The sequence below is a fragment of the Ostrinia nubilalis genome, chromosome 27 (assembly GCF_963855985.1).
Source record: "Ostrinia nubilalis chromosome 27, ilOstNubi1.1, whole genome shotgun sequence".
Taxonomy (NCBI): domain Eukaryota; kingdom Metazoa; phylum Arthropoda; class Insecta; order Lepidoptera; family Crambidae; genus Ostrinia; species Ostrinia nubilalis.
In genome coordinates, this window is record NC_087114.1 from 1,636,130 (window position 1) to 1,658,954 (window position 22,825).

At 36.1% G+C, this 22,825-nt stretch overlaps 1 protein-coding gene across 1 annotated transcript in view; it reads right to left on the reverse strand.

Annotated features, from left to right (window-relative positions):
• The window catches only part of LOC135084891 (mucin-2-like), a 43,746-nt gene extending 21,130 nt beyond the window's left edge, over positions 1-22,616 (reverse strand). The window contains exons 1-4 of the mRNA XM_063979626.1: positions 22,448-22,616; positions 8,104-8,300; positions 5,673-5,912; positions 611-874 (exon numbers count right to left, since the gene is read on the reverse strand). Coding sequence (XP_063835696.1) covers positions 611-874; positions 5,673-5,912; positions 8,104-8,298 — 699 coding nt within the window. The 5' untranslated portion in view covers positions 8,299-8,300; positions 22,448-22,616. The remainder of the gene's footprint in view (positions 1-610; positions 875-5,672; positions 5,913-8,103; positions 8,301-22,447) is intronic.
• Positions 22,617-22,825: the final 209 nt, after the last annotated feature.

A 22,825-nucleotide genomic window follows, 5' to 3' on the forward strand; every position in this document is an offset into this window, starting at 1 on the left:
GGAAACGTGGCCTCTCACTATAGGCCTTATACAGAAGCTCAAAGTTGCACAGCGTGCTATGGAGAGGGCTATGCTTGGTGTTTCTTTGCGAGATCGAATCAGAAATGAGGAGATCCGTAAACGAACCAAAGTCGCTGACATAGCCCGACGTATTAGCAAGCTGAAGTGGCAATGGGCAGGGCACATAGTACGCAGAACTGACGGCCGATGGGGCAGAAAGGTTCTGGAATGGAGGCCGCGTACCGGAAAACGCAGCGTGGGACGTCCACCTACAAGGTGGACCGACGACATCGTAAAGGTAGCAGGGAAGCGCTGGACGCAGGCCGCTACCAATCGATCAACATGGAAAGCATTGGGGGAGGCCTATGTTCAGCAGTGGACGTCCTGTGGCTGAAATGATGATGATGATGATGATGATGATAATAATATCATTTGTGTACAGATCGTTTCATCCTCGAAGACGCGCCCCACCATTCTTCCGCTAATGTTTGAGTTTTATCTAACTCCCCGCACCCCGCGCGACCGAGACCAAACATTGGTGGGGCGCGTCTTCCTGAATGAAATGTTCTATACTCACTTTTGTTATTGAAATAGTAAAAATTCTGTTTACCTGCAGTTCAAAATCGAAATACGTGTGGTAAGGGCAATGCATCAATATTTTATTCCCATTGCTGCAGCTATAAAACTTATTGCACTCATCTTCGTGTGGCAGCAGTTTATAAATACTGAAGTTGGATGGGCAGCCATTGGGCAGATGCTCTGGAGCAGGCGTTGCTGTAGTTGTAGTGGTCTCTGTAGTTGTTGTGCTTGCTGAGACTGTAGTCGATTGTGTAGTGCTAGAGACGCAGTTCACATTGTGAGGCCAGTCGCAAATCTGTAATTGAAAACATGCATAATTATTTTATTTTATTATGATTATATTTTATATAACCGCCTCTGTCGTCTAGTGCTAGTGGTAAGACCAGGTAAGACCACCTGATTCTCATTGGAGGTAACATTTTCTGATCGCTTTGGTTGATCCTGTAATGGTTGGCAACACTGGGCGGCCATATTTAATCTGATTGGAGAAAAAGCGAAGGACAGACGTTGTTGTACAAGTTATGAAGTAATTAAGAAGAATAAAACCCCAAGTGTTAATAATAACTTCAGCATTTTATTTCAACATCAAACATACATATAATACATGGCGCAGTCGGCTTCAAGAACCATTAAGAAGTTATGAAAACTGACGAAAATCACGATACGAAAAACCACTCCAAACACGTGCAAGAAACATTGCAAGAAACCGAAGAAATGGGCACTCCTCTCGAATTCAAAATGCCTCAACCACTTCAGATGGACTCTGTAGGTGACGTGCTTACGAGGTGGAGAAATTTTAAGCAACAATTAGCAGTATTCCTATTGGCATCCGGTTTGGAAAAAGTCACAGAAAAAAGAAAGTCCGCCATTTTACTGAACTGCATAGGCGAGGAGGGACAAAACATCTACTTCAATATATTAAAGAAATCAGAAGAAACACCTAAATATGAAGATTTGCTAAGAGAATTTGATACTTACTTTGAACCAAAGCAGAACGTGATCATAAGCACCTTCAACTTTAACAGCAGAAATCAGGAAGACGGGGAATCCTTTGACAGTTTCTACTCTGAAATAAGGAAATTGGTAAAGAACTGTCACTATGAAGACCAAGAAAACAGAATGCTAAGGGACAGAATTGTCATGGGTATCCGAGACAGGAACCTGCAAAGAAAACTCCTAGAAACTAATAACTTAACCCTGGAATCAGCACTAGACCAATGCAGAGCTGCGGAACTATCACGGGAACATATCAAGATCATTCAGAAGCAAGAAGAGTCACTCAAGGTCGATGCAGTTGTCCCACAAAACCCTAAAGTTAAGTACAATAGGTACATTTCACAAAATAATTACAACAAAACTTTTTATCATTGCAAAAAATGTAACAGGGAACATGGCCCACGGCAATGCCCCGCTTATGGTAAAACTTGTTCACTATGTAATAAACTTAATCACTTCGCTCAAGGTTGCAAAAACAAAAAAGTTAATTCAATTGAGACAGCCAGTACTGATGATAACTATGTTCATAACTTATGACTAGTTAAAGCATGTCACTCCATCATTAAAGCATGTCATCTCATTTATTAGAAGCATTTGGGGGTTACAAAATTAAACCAGTAGGTAAAATAATATTAACAATATATTTGAATGATGAGTTGGGTAAAATACCCACTGAATTTCTAATAATAAAAGAAAATGTTTGTCCAATACTTGGTCTTAATTCACTACTAAAATTAAACTTGTTAAATTCAAATAATATCAATCTATCACAAACAAGTAATAACTGTATAAACAGCGTAAATGCTCAAAGCAAAGATATAATTATTAATCAATATCCCGAACTTTTTCAGGGCATAGGACAATTTGACACACCGCTGGAACTGCACACTCAACCAGATGCACAAATTGTAGTGAAACCACCGCGACGAGTTCCACAGGCACTAATGGATCGCCTAGCTCAAAAACTAAAAAGTTTAGAAGAAAATCAGATTATTGAGAGAGTTGAACATCCAAAATCATTTGTAAGTAATCTTGTCATAGTTGAGAAAAGTGATGGTAATTTGAGAATTTGTCTAGACCCTCAAGACTTAAATAAAGTTTTAATAAGAGAATTTCACCTCATTCCAACTTTGGATGAAATAGTAAACAAATTAAGTAATAAATCAATTTTTTCAGTACTAGATTTATCGGATGGGTTCTATAATATTAAACTAACAGAAAAATCAACAGACTTGTGTTCATTTAGTTCTCCCTTTGGCTGTTACAAATTTCTCAGATTACCATTTGGTTTGTCAGTAGCATCTGAAATTTTCCAAAAATACACTGAAAGAACCTTTGGTGACATACCTGGTGTTGTAATATACTGCGATGATTTGTTAATATGTGCTGAAAACGAAATTGAACATGATAAAATATTAAAATGTGTACTAGAAAGAGCAAAAGAAAGCAATGTTAAATTTAATAAAAGAAAATTTCAGTATAAGCTGAGTGAAGTAAAGTATTTTGGTCACATTTTTTCTAAAGAGGGAATGAAAATTGATCCGGACAGAATTAAAGCCATTATGAACATTAAAACTCCAATAAACAAAAAAGAACTTCAAATATTTTTGGGAATGATTAATTACTTAAGAAACTTTGTTAATAAACTAGCTGACTTGACAACACCATTAAATACCCTCTTGAAAAAAGATGTGACATGGTTATGGACGGAGTTGCATGAAAAATCTTTTAATAACATTAAGAAGTGTATCAGCACAGCACCAGTATTGCAAAATTTTAATTCTTTATTACCAATTACAATTCAATGTGATGCAAGTAAGGATGGATTGGGTTGCTGTTTAATGCAGAATGGGAAACCTGTATGTTATGCTTCAAGAAGTCTCACTAGTGCAGAAAGAAATTTTTCCCAAATAGAAAAAGAGTTACTAAGTATTGTCTGGGCAACAAAGAAATTTCATTACTTTATTTATGGTAAAAAGTGCACTATACTTAATGATCACAAACCTTTAGAGAGCATATTAAAGAAAGGTATCCATGCAATTCCGTCAGCTAGATTGCAACGAATGAAACTAAAATTGTTAAAATATAATATTGAATTTAAATATCTAAAAGGTCGTTTAATGCATATAGCAGATCTATTGTCTCGTTCATATTTAGAGGAAACTGAGGATGATCAATCTTACATGTATGAGGTAATACACTGTATAGGTCTTGCAAACTATTTACAGTGCTCTGATGAACAAAAACAAGAATTGTTGATAGAAACATCTAAAGACGTAGAATTGTCAAAATTATTAGAATTCACCCAGAATGGCTGGCCAGATAAAAACATACCAGATAACTTAAAACATTACTATAAATTCAGAGACATTATAACAATTGATCAACAACTCTTGTTCATGAATGATAGATTATTGGTTCCAACTTCTCTTAGATTAAAACTCCTACATAAAATGCATGAAGGTCACCTAGGAATGACAAAAATGAAACAACTGGCTAGAACTTTGTATTATTGGCCCAATATTGATTCACACATAGAAGCATTGGTTAGGAAATGTATTATCTGTCAAACTTACCAGAATAACAACACTAAAGAACCTTTACTATCACATGAGGTACCTAAATTACCATTCTCAAAGATAGGCATTGACATTATGGACTTTAAAAAGAAGAGTTATTTGATAATCTATGACTATACCACGAAATGGCTAGATATAAAATTAATTAATAATAAATCTGCAAACACTGTAATAAATGTATTGATAGATGTATTTGCTTGCTTTGGCATACCATCTGAAATTGTAGCAGATCACATTCCATTTGATTCCTTACAGTGTAAACAGTTTGCTAGTGAATGGGGTTTTAAATTCACATACTCTAGCCCAAGATATCCTCAATCAAATGGTATGGCTGAGCGTGGAGTACAGATAGCTAAAAAAATGTTTAAAAAGTGTAATGAAGATAAAACAGATTTTAGGATTTCCTTATTACAATATAGATCATCACCAGTATCAGGCACGCACTTCACACCTTCACAGTTGATGATGAACAGGAACTTAAAAACAAAGTTACCATCCACTTATAAGTACTTAATACCAAAGTTGAATGATAATGTAGAGACTGAGATGGCTAAGACTAACAATAGAAATATAAGAAACTATAATAGAAATGTAAAGGAAAAACCTAGCTTTAAGTTAAACCAAAAGATATGGTTTAAGAAAGATCCACAAAGTGACCAATGGTTACAAGGTATAGTGATATGTAACAATAATTATAGATCTTATGTAGTCAAGGATTGTAATGGATGTATTTATACTAGAACCTCATATCATATTCGCTCTCAATAGTCTGATGGTACTGTTTTATGTATGAGTGTGCAGTTACAGAAATTATTCAGTTACTACAATGATAGGAACTTTTATGTATAAAGAAATATAAGTACATAGTGACAATATAATTAAGTAAACTTAAGTCTTAGTTTGTTTGTAAAACATACACAATGTTACATAGTATTCCATAAATAGTTAAAATTCTGATAAGTAGTATATGTTAAAGTATATAAATGTTTAAGTTTGTTGTTGCATAATATGTAACTATCTTTTTTTTATAATTTTTTTTGGAAAAGGGATATGATGTAATGGTTGGCAACACTGGGCGGCCATATTTAATCTGATTGGAGAAAAAGCGAAGGACAGACGTTGTTGTACAAGTTGTGAAGTAATTAAGAAGAATAAAACCCCAAGTGTTAATAATAACTTCAGCATTTTATTTCAACATCAAACATACATATAATACAGATCCCGTTTGCAGTGTCCTGCAAGAAACCGATCCGTTAGTTTTGGGATTCGAATTTCAAACTCTCAATTTATGCATAACAAGGCACTTGGTGTTAAGTGATGCAGTCTAGGATGGTACATAATAATAATCTGGTCCTGTGAGTGCCTATTCACTCTCGCCTTGAAAAGGCTCGGATTATAGTGTACTTAGTAACTTATTAGTAATCTGTGCTTGTGTGTTCACAGTCCAGGTCCAGTTTTTTGAGACCCTGCATTATTGGATCCCGCAAAACTGCATAGAAAAAGGGCTCTAATACCTACCTGGTTAACAAAGTCGAAATGTAGTCCACCAGCGCACGACATTTGTACTCTCCTCCCATTGCTACAACTGTAGAACAGAGAGCAGTCTGTCTCATGCGGCAACAGGTGATGTCTGCTGAAGTCTGCCGGACAGCCATTGGGCAGGTATTCTGAATTTGTAGTTACTGAACTTGTAGTTGTACTGGCTGTGGTTGTAGTTGTGCCGGCGACGCAGTTAGCTGAAGCTGGCCAGTTGCAGACCTATGATAAAGAAATATAACATTAAAAACTATAGATAAGTCTGAAAAATCTCATAATTTTATGTTGACTTAACTGTGGTTTCACGTTAGACCTTTTTACACTAACTATGCAGTCGCAGGCACGCGTGAAAATAGTTGAATAATATTTCGCTTTTGGAATTTTTTTTTCTTTACTGCTCCGCCCCCTGTTTGGCTGTATGGTGTTGTTATATATAGCCTAAAGCCTTTCTCGAGAAATGGACTGTTCAACACAAAAATATTTTTTCAATTTGGACTAGTAGTTCCTGAGATTATTTGCCAAGCCTCCGATAGGTAAATTAGAGAGGGTCGTGCTCCTGCAGTGGAGACTAAAATTAAGAATGATGATGATGAATTTCATTGATTTTTTTCTTCTTATTCTAGATTATTCTTTTCGCTCTTGGCAGCGGTCGTGGTCACGTCGGTTGTAGAAGCGGACACAGCTCTCCGCTCTCCGCACTATCTCCCGCCATCTCTCTTATTTATTTATTTACTAGCGGCCGCCCGCGACTTCGTACGCGTGGATCCCGTTTTACCCCCTTCATCTATCTTACGCGGTTTAGATTTTTTCATACAAATGTTTTTTCCCGCTAACTCCCGTTCCCGCTGGAATTTCGCAATATTCTGTTGTAACTAAGCTTTAAGTTTACTAAGGGACCTGCATACCAAATGTCAAGCGTCTAACTTAAGCGGTTTAGATTTTTCATACAAAAGGATTTTCCCGGTAATTTCTGTTCCTGTGGGAGTTTCGGGAATTCCTTTCTTAGTGCACCTCTACGGTACCTAAGCTACGTCCCTTATAAATTTCAAGTGCCTACGTTTAGCCGTTTAGGCTGTGCGTGGGTATGTCAGTGAGTCAGTCATACAAAAGGAATTTCCCGCTAATTCCAGTTCCCGTGGGAATTTTGCAATATCCTGTTGTAACTAAGCTTTAAATTTACTAAGGTACCTGCATGCCAAATTTCAAGCGTCTATCTTACGTGGCTTAGATTTTTTCATACAAATGTTTTTTCTCGCTAATTCCCGTTCCCGTAGGAATTTTGCAATATCCTGTTATAACTAAGCTTTAAGTTTACTAAGGTACCTGCTTGCCAAATTTCAAGCGTCTAACTTAAGCGGTTTAGATTTTTCATACAAAAGGATTTTCCCGCTAATGCCCGTTCCCGTGGGAATTCCTAAGTATCCTATAACCTGCCCAGGAGTATGAAGAATAATTGTACCAAGTTTCGTTAAAATCTGTCGAGTAGTTTTTGTTTCTATAAGGAACATACAGACAGACAGACAGACAGACAGACAGACAGACAGACAGACAGACAGACAAAAATTTTACTGATTGCATTTTTGGCATCAGTATCGATCACTAATCACCCCCTGATAGTTATTTTGAAAATATATTTCATGTACAGAATTGACCTCTCTACAGATTTATTACAATGATATTATAGAACTATAGATATGTTACGTTCATAGAAATTACGATTTGAATCCGTGCCGAGCTATTCCAAATTGCACACATTGACAAATGTAACTGATAAGTGAAACAAAAGATACGAAATAGCACGCAAATGAAAGAGATAGCTATAGTTTTAACGATTCTGCACTAACTAATCTATGTCCGCAGCGCACGCATCCTTATCGCTCTAACGTCAAAACAAGATCGCTTTCTCTTTCTTAACTTGAACATGGCGCATGGCGTCTTGATTGTTTGCATAAATAATTGAAAATATAAATACTAAATAATTTTGCATAATCACATGTGGTAAGAGATCCCTTGTATTTTGTTTACTTTAGAGTCATAATTGGTACACTTTCGAAACACACACGATGGCATTTTTTATTTATTTTGGTAAGAACACAGGAACTTACGGTGTGGTACGCACGCGATTGCGCACGACGCAGGCCACACGAAGACTAAACACAAGACGTCCCAATTGGGACGTATTTGAGTATTCACAGCGCGAGCGCCTATAACATATCTGCTTTTGTTTTTATATAATATCATTGATTTATTATAAGTATAGATTATTATTTATTTACTTATTTACACACACACAAATTTACTATTGTTACAAGCTAACAGAATACATTCCAAAGCTCTTGGCAGACTGCCTGATGCAGTCAGATACGCGGTTTCCCCCCGCCGATTTTACTTGCTAATTTCTTGATTTCTTTACCTTTAACACCGGGTCAAAATGCAGTCCCCCCGGGCAGGGCATCAGAAACTTGTTGCCATGGCTGCAGCTGTAGAACGATGAGCAATCCGTCTCATGCGGTATGAGGTAGTCGTTTATGTCCACCGGACACCCGTTTGGCAGGAACTGGGCTGATGATACTGATGCCAATAGCAGCAGTAAGAAGTGTTTGGACATTTCTGGAAAAGTCATAAAAACGTTACTCGTTCTGGAACTCTTCTGTGCCACTGTTTCGGGACTGTGAGGTATTTTTTTATCCACAACGAGGAAGCTCTTGGCCTGTATGAACCTGATGGTAAGTGACGATCAGGCTGAAGGTGGAAGCGAGTTTCACCCGGAATCCTCAACCACGGAGGAACTGGCTATCTTACCTCTAACTGCCCGAACACAAAAATGCTGTTAACATTGTTCCCAAGTAGCAATTGGTATTAATGGCAAAATCTTACTTGTCTTAACTCTATCTAAATTTACACTTAAGCTAAAACCAAATTAACTTAGAATAGAGATTTTTTTCTTTAAGACTTTATATTCTTCATCGAGCGCTACTTAAGCAAATTAAGAATACCCAAAACCAAGTTAAGTATTCTTTAGATAATTTCGACGGTCCCTACGTATAAAAACGTATCTGAAAACGGCCAATTTTACAGGAGAGCGGTTTGAAGGTTTAAACATGTGTAGCTCGCGTTCTATTTATCATACATTGATGAAATTTGGTATAATAGTTTTATATGAGGTATATTTTATAAAACATGAAGAATTATTAATAAATAATCACAATAAGTGTATTATTTGTCATTTACTCACTTATACAACGGAAAGTTTCTAATTACAAATGACGTAAGTGGTACTTACTAACTTTTACGTCGGAGTAATATATTTGTTTAAATTATTAACTGCCACATAAGTAATTGTACACGGGAACAAAGTTCAGCTACTACTGACCGTAACTCTCACTCTAGGCCCATAGTCCTGCTCGACGAGGCATAACAGCGTCCCGCCTCGTTTCCCAGATAGTTGCATTTTGGAGGCACTCAATACCTTAAGATTCTTCCTTATCTAAGGGGTCTTTTGACTGAAGAATACTTGTAGAACCGGTAAATTTTTTTTGTCAATAGTGCCGGCCAGGTTTGACAGCATGGCATCGAGTCCGAAGATCCACATGGCTCTTTTTTGAGTTCGATCTTGTGGAACATTGAATACAACTGGGTACTAAATGGAACCCTTTTCAAGGGCATGGATATTTCAAGGTATCATCTATCATGCAGATAGTTTCATCATTACAAGAATATCCTCATAAATAAATAAATAAATAACTTTCACAGCGAGGCGGCTTGCCTGGGCGCCACAGACGGCATTATGGTCGCCCTAGGCCAGGGACCACATAAATTTAAAGGCATCCCTGACACCTTCACCTGACGCCCACACCACTGTCAAAACTAAGGCCCAGATGAAATATCTAAGAGTTATCCTGTTAATCACCAGTGGCGCCAAGTAGTGAGCGCAAATACGGTGACCTTAACTGTATATAACCAGTAGCAGCTCGCACTTTTTCCAATCCGTCGCCGTGCGAATGCAGCCACGAAAAAGCAAGCTGTCTTCAGCTTGCTTTTTCGTGGCTGCTTCCCTAATTTGGAGGTCTGAAAACTCTATGTCGGAAGGCTATGGAGAAAGGCCGGGAGCTCTGTACTGGTACCCTCAAAAGCATGATTCTGTCCCATCTAAGGCATCACCCTCGTAGGGAAGGGTAACGCTGCCCACTTCTAAGACCTTAACAGGCCCAGAAAGTCTACAGGGCTACATCGTCGGCTTTAACGCAGTATGAAGAACGAGGTGAAAGCTCCGCCATAGGAGGACAGTAAGGCCGTTTGACGTGAGACTCGCTAGACTGTGCTGTAGTCTAATAGTTGATAAACCACCTCGCCATGGGCCGTGGCTAAGTTGGGTCGCCGGACCTTATTCACACTCGTGCTGAAGTTTAAGGTCGCTCTAGCGATCGCACCTTGACTGGGCACGGATCCTTCGAGCCCTACCTGTATTGCGGTGGCTAGGAGCATACGACACACCATATTCTTGCGGGATAGCATAGTCAAAGCTATGTGGACGGTAACAAAAGTTGAGTGGTAATGAAGCACCTCTATCTGAGAAGACAAGGTGTCGCAAGAAGCTGCAGTATGATAGCGCGACTACGAACCAAGTGCGGGTGCATTTGAATTCGCTCCAGGGAAGGTGACAGTATGATTGCCTCCTATCTTCCTTCCTCGGTAATGGCCAGCGTAACGGGGGCGTGAGGCCGCACGGGAGGCATTGCATAGATAGGCCACCACCACCGTCTGCTGATGGTGAGTGTGTGTACGGAAAAGCTGTGTACTTCCAGTTGCTCTCGTCCCTGCTGTCGCCGTGTAGGTGGGAGATCTTTGTCCGGAATCTCAAAGTTAGCACTTATAGCGAGTGACGGGGCACCAGGGTATTTTTAGTGGGTATACCTCATCCTTCTGACGGGTATATGTTTGCAATATCATGTAAGCATTATCATGTAAGGTAGTAGAATCTAAATAAAGTTAATTTAAACTTTTGTTTGTATGTGTTACCTGCTTATCTTTATTTCTGAATACCCTAATATGCTTTATAAATAAATAAAATAAATTTTACGATTTTTTACTTGTATCTTGTATTATAAAGTAGCATAGGAGAAGAACTTGGTTGCGTTGAGTCTAATAAATGACCCTAGATACTTTAGTCGTGTTGTATGTCATATTTTATATTGTTTTGTCTTCACTTTTATGTCCACCAGATATTGCTAAAATACAATTTCTCAGCGTAAAACACCGTTACTGGCACTAACTTACAGACATAAAACAAACTTTTCCAAAGTAAAACATTTATAGTGGCAGTTACGGCTAGAAGATACTTGAATTTTCCGACGTAAAAATAAGTAAGTGCCACCTACTTATAATAGTAACTTTAATTGTCCCGAGTAAAACAACGCAACTACCTTATGCCTACAGTTAACTGATTAATTTGCCTTTGGTATAATGTTGAGTGAAATAAATTAAGTCAGAAACCATAATAATACCTATTTCCTTCATAAATTACGTATCAATTTACTCGATCTGCGAGAATGAAAGTGGCAGTTGCGGGGCTGGGCGCGCGGAGTAAGGCGTGCGGTCCAACGTAAAATTTCTTAACTCCCAGTAATGCAATTTTACTGCGGAAATCGTTCTAATTTTGTAGTTGCGGGATTTGTTTTTTGACGTTTTAAGGTTCAATTTAAATAAAAACTGTATGTTTTTTAAACTGAGTCGAAACTGTTGGGTGCTCTGAAGGTTTTGCAAACAAAAACGGCAAATCACGGAACTGGTAGATACTGAATTATACGTAGGGACCGTCGATTTGGTCTTAAGTTATTCTAAGCTTAAGTTAAAAAAATCTTATTTTCCTAAATTAAGTTTTTTTGTATGCTCACTTAATACTAAATAGTATAGATAAAGTATTATTTAAGTGTTGCAAAGTGAATAAAGTATTCGTAGATTTACTTAGGACTTTTTAAAGACCATTGTCTTAGAAATAGTTTTCTGAAGATTAAGTTAATTACTTTTTTACTAGAATTAGTACATTTTGAGAAAAAATACACTTAACGGGACGATTTCGATAAAACAGGATCACGCCTATTAATTCAAGATAATGCAGGAGCACCTGCGTGCGTATTAATTATTGATACAAAATGCGTGCGGTCGCCCGCAAACTAAATTATGCTATTATAAGTAAACTCAAAATATGATTTACTAATTAAGTATTGTCTAAAATATTTTCGAAATTGTATGGTAAAGTTGGGTACAACATGATATTATACAATTTAACTAACTAGGTGACAGTAGGCCTACCTTTAAAAAATCTTAACATAATAACTAGTGATGAGCCGAATAACCGAATAGCTGACTAATCGGTTTTCAAATCGGCCGACTAATCGGCAATGCCGATCATTCTAATACCAACTTGTCCGAAGAATAATACACTCGGCATCAAATAAATCGCACCTCCCGCGACAAGCACTTATCAAACGTATGCATCCCCACTTCCCACTAACATTGGTACCATTTGAAAGCCTAGTTTTAAACTTCATTTCATTAAAGGAAAGGTTTTTACCCCAAAAAATTGTCTTTACAAGGATCCAGAGTCACTTCTTCAAAAAATAGGTAGTTACGCTATAGCTATTTTTTATGACTATAAAACTGTTAAGTTGGGATTAATCGCTATCCATCTGTTAAAGAGGACACGTGAGATCTTTATTTGGTTTTATAACCATAAAAATTGGTCTAATTGATCCCAGAGGTGAGCCCAAAGTGAGGTCTATTTTCAAGTCACATTTATGGTGTATGTTAATCATTTATTTAGAAATGAAATGTATTTTTCTTTAAGGATATTTATTGGGCTTTCAAATAACACCAATATTGTTGGGGTACCATGATTGTGTCAGAAGAAAATCTTTAAAGTTCGCGTCGCGGAAGGTGCGGTTTATTTGATGTTGAGTGTATCTAGATTTCTCAAGAAATAACTATAACCTATAACTTTTTGAGAAATAAGATTTCTTTAATATGTACACAAGTTAGATGTCATAATTTTCGACGGTGGAGGGGTCAGGGGAGGTGACAATATGATCGCCTCCTGCTGGGCTAGTATGCACGCTGTGATATTCTTATCGACGTCAAAATGTATGTGAAAAATTGATTGAAAATGGCGTGATAACCGCTTATTGCGGCGCGCAATTGATAGTTGATGGCTTTGCCCGGATTCCCATAGTTCTTCACACTAAGGCCATTCACGGAGCTCAGGGGATATTTATATGGGTATTCCTCATCCTAGGAGGAGGAGAAGCCCCACATAATCTACCACTTCCCCGCAGGGTACCTATGCAATTTCATGCATTTTTTTCCCCCCAAAAAAAAGGGTCATAATTTTTGTAAGGACAAATTGCATAAAATTTAATACACATTTGTGATGATTTCCTGGGATTTTTAACTAATCTTAACTTTGTATGAATTTAGACTGATTGCCAAAATTTTAAATCAGGTGAAACCACTTTTGACTGATTGTTGCAGTCAAAAATGGTTTAGATAAACGCCCTTGGTCTACCTCATAATCATCTTGGTGATTATGAGTTTTATTTCATTCACATATGAAATTTTGTAATGCGCCGATTATAATCGGCATATTTTGCCGACTAGTCGCCGACTAGTCGGCCCATCTTTAATAATAACTACCGAAAAATGTTTCTAATAATTGTAATCCACACTCGCTTAACGTAACTCGCGTAACGCTTCTCAATCTTCTCATTTAATAAATTAGAAACACTGTGTGATTAAATTTAACAAAATCACAAATTGTTAAAAGTTCCATTAAAACAATTAAATAAAAACTTTTCACAATGAATACGGCAAAGATCATATTATATCCGATATTCAATAAATTTAATTGCTTATCGCTGAGTGTTGCAATTACAGAGTTCAAATAATACTTTACGAAATATGCGGGTGGTGCAATTTACCCGCCCTATATGTTATAACAAAACTAAAAACGTAAAAACTAATTAAAATCCTATTAGAACCATTTTCGACTTCCACACGGATAATCCGAGGGAGAAATCATGTAATTAATAAATTAGTAAATGAATTGTTCTTTAATGTATAGTAGCACCAATAATTTAGCAAGACTAAGACAGAATAAAAACTATCTAGTTTTAACTAAATAAAACTAAAGATCTACTTGATACCGTATGCACTTCAGTAATACTTCATCAAGTAAATTTTAAGTGTAAGTTAAATCTAATGTTTCTAAACTAATACTATGTAAAGTATAACTTGACTCAACTCTTTCTTAACTAAACTTACAAATTCAAAATCTTCTATACTCTTGCTACATTAAGACGAATTAGAATTACCGCCATTATGAGCTATGTGTAACAAAAAATAAATCAGAAATTAACCTATAATATTATATCAAGAGGACATTTAAATTGAAGTACGTCTTTGTTACACTTTTTCTAGTTGCATAAATGTCTAAGAACGTTTGCATAAAATAAAATATTATTTTATAACCTTAAAGTTTTCTTTATACAATACAATTTCGTAATATTTTATTTATCTTATTATGTCTTTTTCAAGGCCCTCCTGTTTTATAACATTATCCATTGATTTTACACGAGAAACCACAATGCGTTTTATATTTCCTATGCAAAAATGACATTCACGGTCTATTCTAGACATAATATAAATTAGTTATGAAAATAATTTAATCGCCATTTTCATTAACCTTTATCTAAAGTTGATTTAGTGTTAAAGATCACAATGTTTACTAAATTAAAATTCCTCTTTAATAAAAAGTGTCTTACATAGTTCTTCATGAAGTTAAATAAACCTTAGCTGTAAAAATAATTATTACTTTAAATAAGTATTCAAGATATCTTCAACTCTATTTCCTTGTCTACAGTCATACTACAAGTTATATTATAGTACTTGTTTAGAAATTCTTAAAACTACACTCTTAATTAGGGTTGAAGTCTGCCTTAAGCGTTGTCTTAACTCTGTCTCAGTGATTTCCAAAGGATTGTGCCCTTTTTTGCTTACCATTGTCTTGGGGCATAACTTCAAGATTTCTTGAGTGCGACTATTATCTTGGCCAAGACAACGGCTGGAATTAGGCTACTAGTCTTCAAGATATCTTCAATGCCTTATGAAGATAATCTGTTGCTACTTGGGTTGTTATGGCGACAGACTTAGATAAGATGGTGGTAGCTAGCCAGGCAGACTTAGAACAAGCCCTACCACCAACCAAACCGAACAGATAAATCTGCCCCCACTGGGAATTGAACCCGGGACCTCTGCATCTGAAGAAGCAGGTGGTCTTACCACTAGACCTCAGAGGCGGTTAAACAAATTTTAACATTCGATTACAGGGAAAATGGATTATAGTTTTTAATGTAAATCGGACTTTTTTTCGACACTTTCAGCCGCAGTCGATATAGCGCTGGTAGGGCAAAAAAAGAATGAGACATGAGGCTCCTTAAGAGCATTTGACGATTTATAAGTACCTACTTATTTAATTAGTCTATACAAATAAAGATAATTTTGATTTTGATTGTAGTCTCAAGATTAAGTAGACTGGTGGTAGAGTTAAATACAAAAAGGCAGTAGATCCTATCCTTATGTCAGTGATGTGTAAAAATCTACTGGTAATTGTTTAACTTTCCCCCGGGACAAACTTGACCTTCACTGGTTGGGTTGAGCGGTCAAGCTGTAGATCCTGGCTACACAGGAGTTGCAGCAGTGGGAACGAGAGGTGGGAATAGTCCCATTTTAATTGCATACTTAGAAATGATACTAAATCACTGCAACAGTTTTCTGTGTTTGGTTTTTATCGATTTTTTGATTGACTAATTATATCAAAATTTAGCCTTCAAAACTCAATTTAAGCTTGAAAAATCGAGTTTTGAGCTTTATTAATTAATACGCACCTGTGTTTTCCGGACATAACAAAAAGTGCGACTTAATCACACTTGAAACATGTTCGGTTTGATTAATGCGATTAATAACAAGATAAAATCGTTTATTGGATTATAATAATCATTTATATGACTCTACATACGTCTATTGAACTTACGTTGAGATTCATGTTTGATTATATTATGTATCTATACTTCTATACTAATATTATAAAGCTGAAGAGTTTGTTTGTTTGTTTGTTTACTTGAACGCGCTAATCTCCGGAACTACTGGTCCGATTTGAAAAATTCTTTCAGTGTTAGATAGCCCATTTATCGAGGAAGGCTATAGGCTATACAACATCACGCTACGATCAAAAGGAGCAGAGCAATAATGAAAAATGTTGCGAAAACGGGTTTTCCCGCGTACGAAGTCGCGGGCACAGCTAGTTGTGTATAAATTTATTTACCTACTAATTACCTTATCAGTAGTCTTTGATAACGTGTTTTCGGTAGCAGTGATTAATTGTTAATTATCAATAACGTGGAATGACTAGTGAATGATTAGATCCTATCTGAAGTTACGCCAAAACGATTATAAAATAACACAAATACCTATGTACAGTCGCGGAATGAAAAGGTTCGTCACCTTAGTGTCGGTTTTCGTTTGCACTAGGTACTGTAAGAGTCAAACCTGCCAACATAACAGTGCAAGAAACAGTGCTGCTAACATTTAAATAAATATGACGTTTGCTAACGAATAAGGTTTTGCTTGTTTATTTTTCTATCCCATCAGTGCAATGCAATGATGACATTGACCAATTGACAATAGTTTTTTTTTATTTAATAGAAAAAATAATAGCAGGTTGAACCAACAAGAAGGTTTTAGTTTATCAATCATAATAATCTTCTTGACAAGATAAATCGTCAAACAACTTTGATCTGAACAATTTTGAACTTTACTGACGAACAGTTAAAGATTATTTTCTCTAACTCGAGATTATTCTGTAACATGGTTTCAAAAGGTAATATTATGTGCTCGCGATTCGTTGAAGGAATCAATTTGAAAACTGACGAACCTTTTCATTCCGTGACTGTACTAAGATAAGCATGTAAGGTAAACGGCTACTAGTTCGTGATAGTACGTAAGTTCGTAAGTTTTTTTTCTAGCTCAAATAATAAGCAAATGGAATATTATTTATAAAAATTCTTTATTACTACAAAAACTCTATTATTTAAGCTATCTAAAAAACCAAGTACCAACATTGTGGCGCCAAAAATGAGAGCAATACGAAGCTTCAAACTCTCAGAGAGACAAAAACAGCCGTGCGGCGTGAAAATGTTGCTCTCACCGTAAGGTTAGCGCTCCAACTTCTTAAGCTTATAGAAAGGCGAAGAAACGTCCATTTGCATAAAACTTGTAATAGTGGTTTCATGTGTTCCTTGACAATTGATTTGGCTTAGAAAAAAGTTAAATGAAAACGTAGAATTCCTTTAAAATTGCGATTATTTGACTCACGAAATAGCGTACATATTATTTTTCGGGTGTCCCCTGTTTCGTGATACTACCGAATCAAGGATATTATGGATAATATTTTGATGCTTGGTTTTTAAATAATTATTTATGATAGTTGAAATGTAAGTTATGAAACAAATAATACATTTATTTAAGTTTCTCATGATCTAAATTCGGTATATGTTTCGTTCACTAGAATTTATATGACACGAGTTTGAAGTTCACATAAATGACCAATTTTAAGATAAATTAGCATAAGTACTACCAGCGTAATTTTGGTTTTAATTCGATTCGTTTTATTTTTCTTGGTTTATTTGTATTTTATATGGGATAGATAATAGTTAATTGACACAATTTGACAATAATCCATGAATTTTACTTGGGGAATTTGGAATAATCAGTATCACGAAACAAGGAACCGTAATTATTGTTACTTTTTCCCTAGTTCGTGATATATAAATGTATAGTGTTAGGTACTTGTATGACACATAACATCAAAGAAATCGACATATTTTTTAGTTTTTAATACTTACCTACCTAAGTAATAAATTAATTAATTTTTATTATGAGTCATTGGCGTATATGGGGCTATTTTCAGGGGGGGGACTACCCTCACTTGAAGCAGCTCCAGGGGTGGGGGGTTAGTCCCCTCCCCCCTCATTTTTTAAACTTAGACTTGTATGAATATTTTCACATATCGTTAGAAATAAAAAATCTAAATTTTATGACTACGAAGGGGAGGGGGGGGGTAAGGCCCCCCTACATTTCTGATGATTATATTATGTTGTTAGAATAATAAATCAAAACTTTATACGAAGGTACGTACCTACCTAGCTAGACAGACTCACATTATTTCTTATGAATATTTCAGGTAGGTAAGTAATGTCGTCAATTTCACAAAATTCTTTTATTCTAAATTTATACTATCGTTTTTAAATTTATTCAACCCTTAATCATTATTAAAATATCCTAACTCGATGCGTAAAACTTTATCCCGAAATAGGGGACATGAGTTCACGAACTTAGAAACAGAGCAAAATTTTATCACGAAACAGGATCCAAACAAGAGGTCCGCAGAACAATTAATATTAAAAAAAGTTCAAACAATATAACTACAATTTATGTATTAAGTTACTGTCAAAAGACCAAAGTTTAGCATACAAAAGCTTTCATACTGATATCATGCTTGGTTATTTTTAAATAAATTGTTAAAGTCGTAAGAGCCTTAATATACCGAAGTAGGGGGCACTTACCTTATACGTCCGACACTTTGGCACATGTTTGCGGCATTTTTTTAACATAATATACCTTACTTACTACAAGGTTCAAGACTATACAGGGTGGAAACGATAAGTGATCTCACTCGATTATTTCTAAACTATACAAGATATCCAAAAACTAGTTGGCTGAAAACACTTAATTTTCGGATAGATCCAGTTAATTATGTAACCTATTATTGGTACCGTTGGATAGAGCTCGTGAAGCACTTTCAAGATCAGTAACCAGTTTTCCGATATCTTGTATAGTTTAGCTACAAATAATCGAATGAGATCACTTAACGTTTCCACCCTGTATAGATGACAAGGATGCGCGGTCTGCCCCCCTAGACAAAACGCACTTTTTGATCGAATCGAAAATCGAATCCGTCAAAACTCCATACAAAAAAGGGGCTTTTCGACCACTTTTCGACTGGTTTGCGATTATAATTTGCACTTTGTCTAGACCCACTGGTCTGTTCAGTCTGCAAATATAAGGTCACCTCCAAAAGACAGACGAGATTTGAGGGACAAATAAAACATCTTAAATTAATTCCTTTTAGATAATACAACCATATTTTTAGAATGCTGGTTTTCGAGATTTCTTAATATTATGTCGAGTGAACCCGAAGTGCTCAGTGCGGTCCGGAGGCATGGCATCGATCGTGCCAGACAGTGCATCCGTGTACAAGGACGTCACGTCCAGCAACTCATGTAAATAATGTGAAAATGACAGAGAGGGTTTAAAAATAAAAATATTACCTACATTTAGTTTGTTAGGAAAAGTAAAAACAGAAAGTAGGCTATTTTTTTTTTTTGTTGCTCAGATCATAGAAGGGAATAGATGTGAAACGGGGGCGTGGCGCGTGTCTCCGCGATATGCCCAGAAACGAACATCGGCCGCGTAGCTAGGTTAGTCGCGATTCAGTCGTACTAAGGAAATGTTCTCCGAATTTTTTGGATAATGCGTCGTTACGTGCAATAAAACAAGTGAAACGAAGAACTACAGGAACAATGGAGTCATTTACTACATGTAAGTATTGCAAATCCATTGGTATTTTGGTTATAAATAAAAAAAACTTAACATTTTTACGAACGAATTCAGTGCCGTAACAGTTACTGCGATATCGAAATCAGTGGTGATAAAAATTCTAACACACTTGTACATTGACGATTTAGTTAGCAACCACTTTATGTCATGCTCAACTACTGCGCGATGTATTTAATTTCTTCCGATATCCACTGTCGTGTGGAAATACACAGTACGGCCGCATGTGCCGGTCGTAACATAGTGCCGTGCTCGTGTTCTAATGCGGTTTCCTATTATCGATAAATAGAAGTAAATTATAATTTTCTATTTTGTAATTTTAAATAAAAAAATTATGTGTTACTTGCGATTATAAGATTTTACAAAAAAAATAATAACAGTAGAAGTAATTAGTAACTGTCAACTATGTAATTACTATAAGAGCTAGTTGAAAGCCTAATATAGGCATTATTTTTGATAAACATAATATGCGGTACGCAGATCGCCATAATTAATCCTTCAAGGCCCGCGAATCTAGACACAATAGATAATCAATTGTTATGACATTAATTAATGCCGTCTGGGACTCAAGCGGTTAAAAAGTAAATGCGTGATAGTAGTTAATAATAACGTATAATAATAAAAAGGTTTTCATACATAACCATTTTGTGAAACCAGTTTCGAGCCTTGCCCCTAGCGATTTAAAGTATCGATATCTTGTCGACTTCATTTTATCTTTGTTCTCTCACTAGTTTTCAAAGTGTGCGTCACGTCACGCGGCCATTGATTGGCCATAAGGCACGCCTTCTGGCCAATCACAGCACTTTTAAGCCGGTTGCACATGTTGTCGTAGACTCTCAGTCGCTTTGTTTTTACACAGTTGAATGTGTGTGTGGGAGCTGTGGTGGGGGAAATGTGGGGACACTGGTTCTCGTTGTAGTTACGCGCGACTTCATATCTAGTCTCTTTCTATGATCTGAGTTTTGTTGTAATGCTAGGGTTCAATTTTTCTAATATAATTATGCCCTATTAAAATTTCGTCTGTCTTTTGGAGGTGACCTTATATTTCATTTATTTGGAATTTAGTTATTTTACTGAGTTTGTTCCGGCGTCTCTTCTCAGTGTTTGTCCCGAAGCGCTGGTAGGGCCCAAAAGATAAGGAGACATGTAAAGTGCCCCTTAAGGGCTACCTTTTTTTACTGTATTTGACGTTCCTAAGTGCCACCAGTTGCAGTGGTCAAAATTGAATAAAAATCCCGTTTTACCCCATTCATCTATCTTACGCGGTTTAGATTTTTACATACAAATGTTTTTTCCCGCTAACTCCCGTTCCCGTGGGAATTCCTAAGTATATTACAACCCAGGAGTATGAAGAATAATTGTACCAAGTTTCATTAAAATCCGTCGAGTAGTTTTTGTTTCTATAAGCAACATACAGACAGACAGACACAAAAATTTTACTGATTGCATTTTTGGCATCAATATCGATCACTAATCACCCCCTGATAGTTATTTTGAAAATATATTTCATGTACAGAACAGAAATGACCTCTCTACAGATTTATTATAAGTATAGATTTGGTTTAATTTTGGTCTTATACTGCCTCAGTGATCTACTAGTGGAAAGACCACAGCCTCTCTTAGACCTCGAGATCCCGGGTTCGAATCCCAGTGGAAGCAACTAGTTACAGCACTAGCAAGACTCTTTAATTTACTAAAGGCAAATGGAGGATTTGTCCTACACTCCCCACGCTGGTCAGACGGGTTGGGGAGGCCTGATGTTCGCGTATTTGTCCCTTAGTCGCCTCTTACGACATCCAAAAACTCTACTCTGCCACCACACGGCAAAACGTGTTTGTATTTATACTATTTAATTTCTTTTGGATTACATTTTATCTTGGGTACCTAGTTTGTTTTTGTAAGTACGTTGGGAGCTAGGGGAGCATATTTCAGAGTTATAGAGAGTGTTCGTTAAATTGAATGACACGGTAGTGTGGATATAGAACAAGGTAAACCAAAAAAGCCAAAAAAATTTAACGTCATAAGAAGTTTGTCGTTAAATCGAGTAACGTTATAAATATACACTGTATTTGTAATTCTTTGTTAGAGTGTAAGTAGTGGATGAAAAACCCAATCACTACCTGGATACGGTGTAAATCGATTAATTTTGGATTTATTCTGTGAAAAGACATAATCTTATTAAAATTATTGATTTTGTATTTTGAATAAAGTATTTTTCCACATCATGATATTAATCTTTAATCAATCAAACATGTACACAATACATGTACAATTTTACATAAGAAATCGCCGCAGGGGATGTCCAAAGTCTTAAAAGAGGAACTAAAATATATTAAGGTACTAGCTTAATTAATCCATTCGTATTACTAGCTCTGCCCGCGACTTTCTACGCGTGAAAATCAAAAAATCATTTATTAACTTTCAGAACAAGGTTTGTATAACAGATTACGAAAATTCAAAATGTAGAGTCACAAAAACGAGCGTTCTTTTCAGTGGTGTAGTACCTACGTAAAACCGTACCTATTTAAACTACAAATCAAATCAAATTAGGTAAATCAAAAATAATTACTTAATTTTAACCACTATTTTCGCTCATAAACGTCAAAAATTATTTTAAAAAAGCCCAGCCAGTGTGGTCTGCGTGAGAAATAAGAAGCCAAAGTATTTTTTTTATGCATAACAAGGCAGGTATTTGACCACAATCGCACCTGATGTTAAGTGGGATGCAGTCTAGGATGGTAGGTACCTACATAATTAGCTAAGTAAAAAAAAAACAAAAAAACTCATTTAATTTTTGCAAGTAGGCTTTTAAAAAGCTCTTTCACACGTCACAGTATTAACTGTACCACTGCTTCGGGACAATAAAGGGGCCAGTGCTGAGAAGAAGCAGCGCATGAAATTCAGTCAATACTTATATTAAAGATTCGGAAGGCCAGTGCTAAGAAGAAGCAGCGCACGAAACTCAGTCAATAATAAAGATAAAGATTTAGAAAAAATAATTAAAATATATATTATTATTATTATGTACTTACCCAGTCCGTATTAAATATTATTAAGCTTGAAGAAACGTGATTCCTATAAAGTTCTTTTTATCACTTTTAACAAAATCACTTCACTAAGCTTTTTCACAAACATTTGTTTCAAGCTTACACCAACCACTGAAGTGGTTTTACATTGTAATCTTGTTATTATTAATATAAACCCTTTATCTACGTTTAGTATCTTCGATATACACACGTATCGAGGTGTATTATAATCGAATTATAATAAACATTATTTCCTTATAAACGTACTTTATGTAGTGTCTATTAGGTACGAGTACTATTGCGAAATGGCTGCGGAAAATCTATAAGCATCAGAAAATGACACATCTTTCCAATAATGTACTTTTCCACCTCTTTTTCATGTAG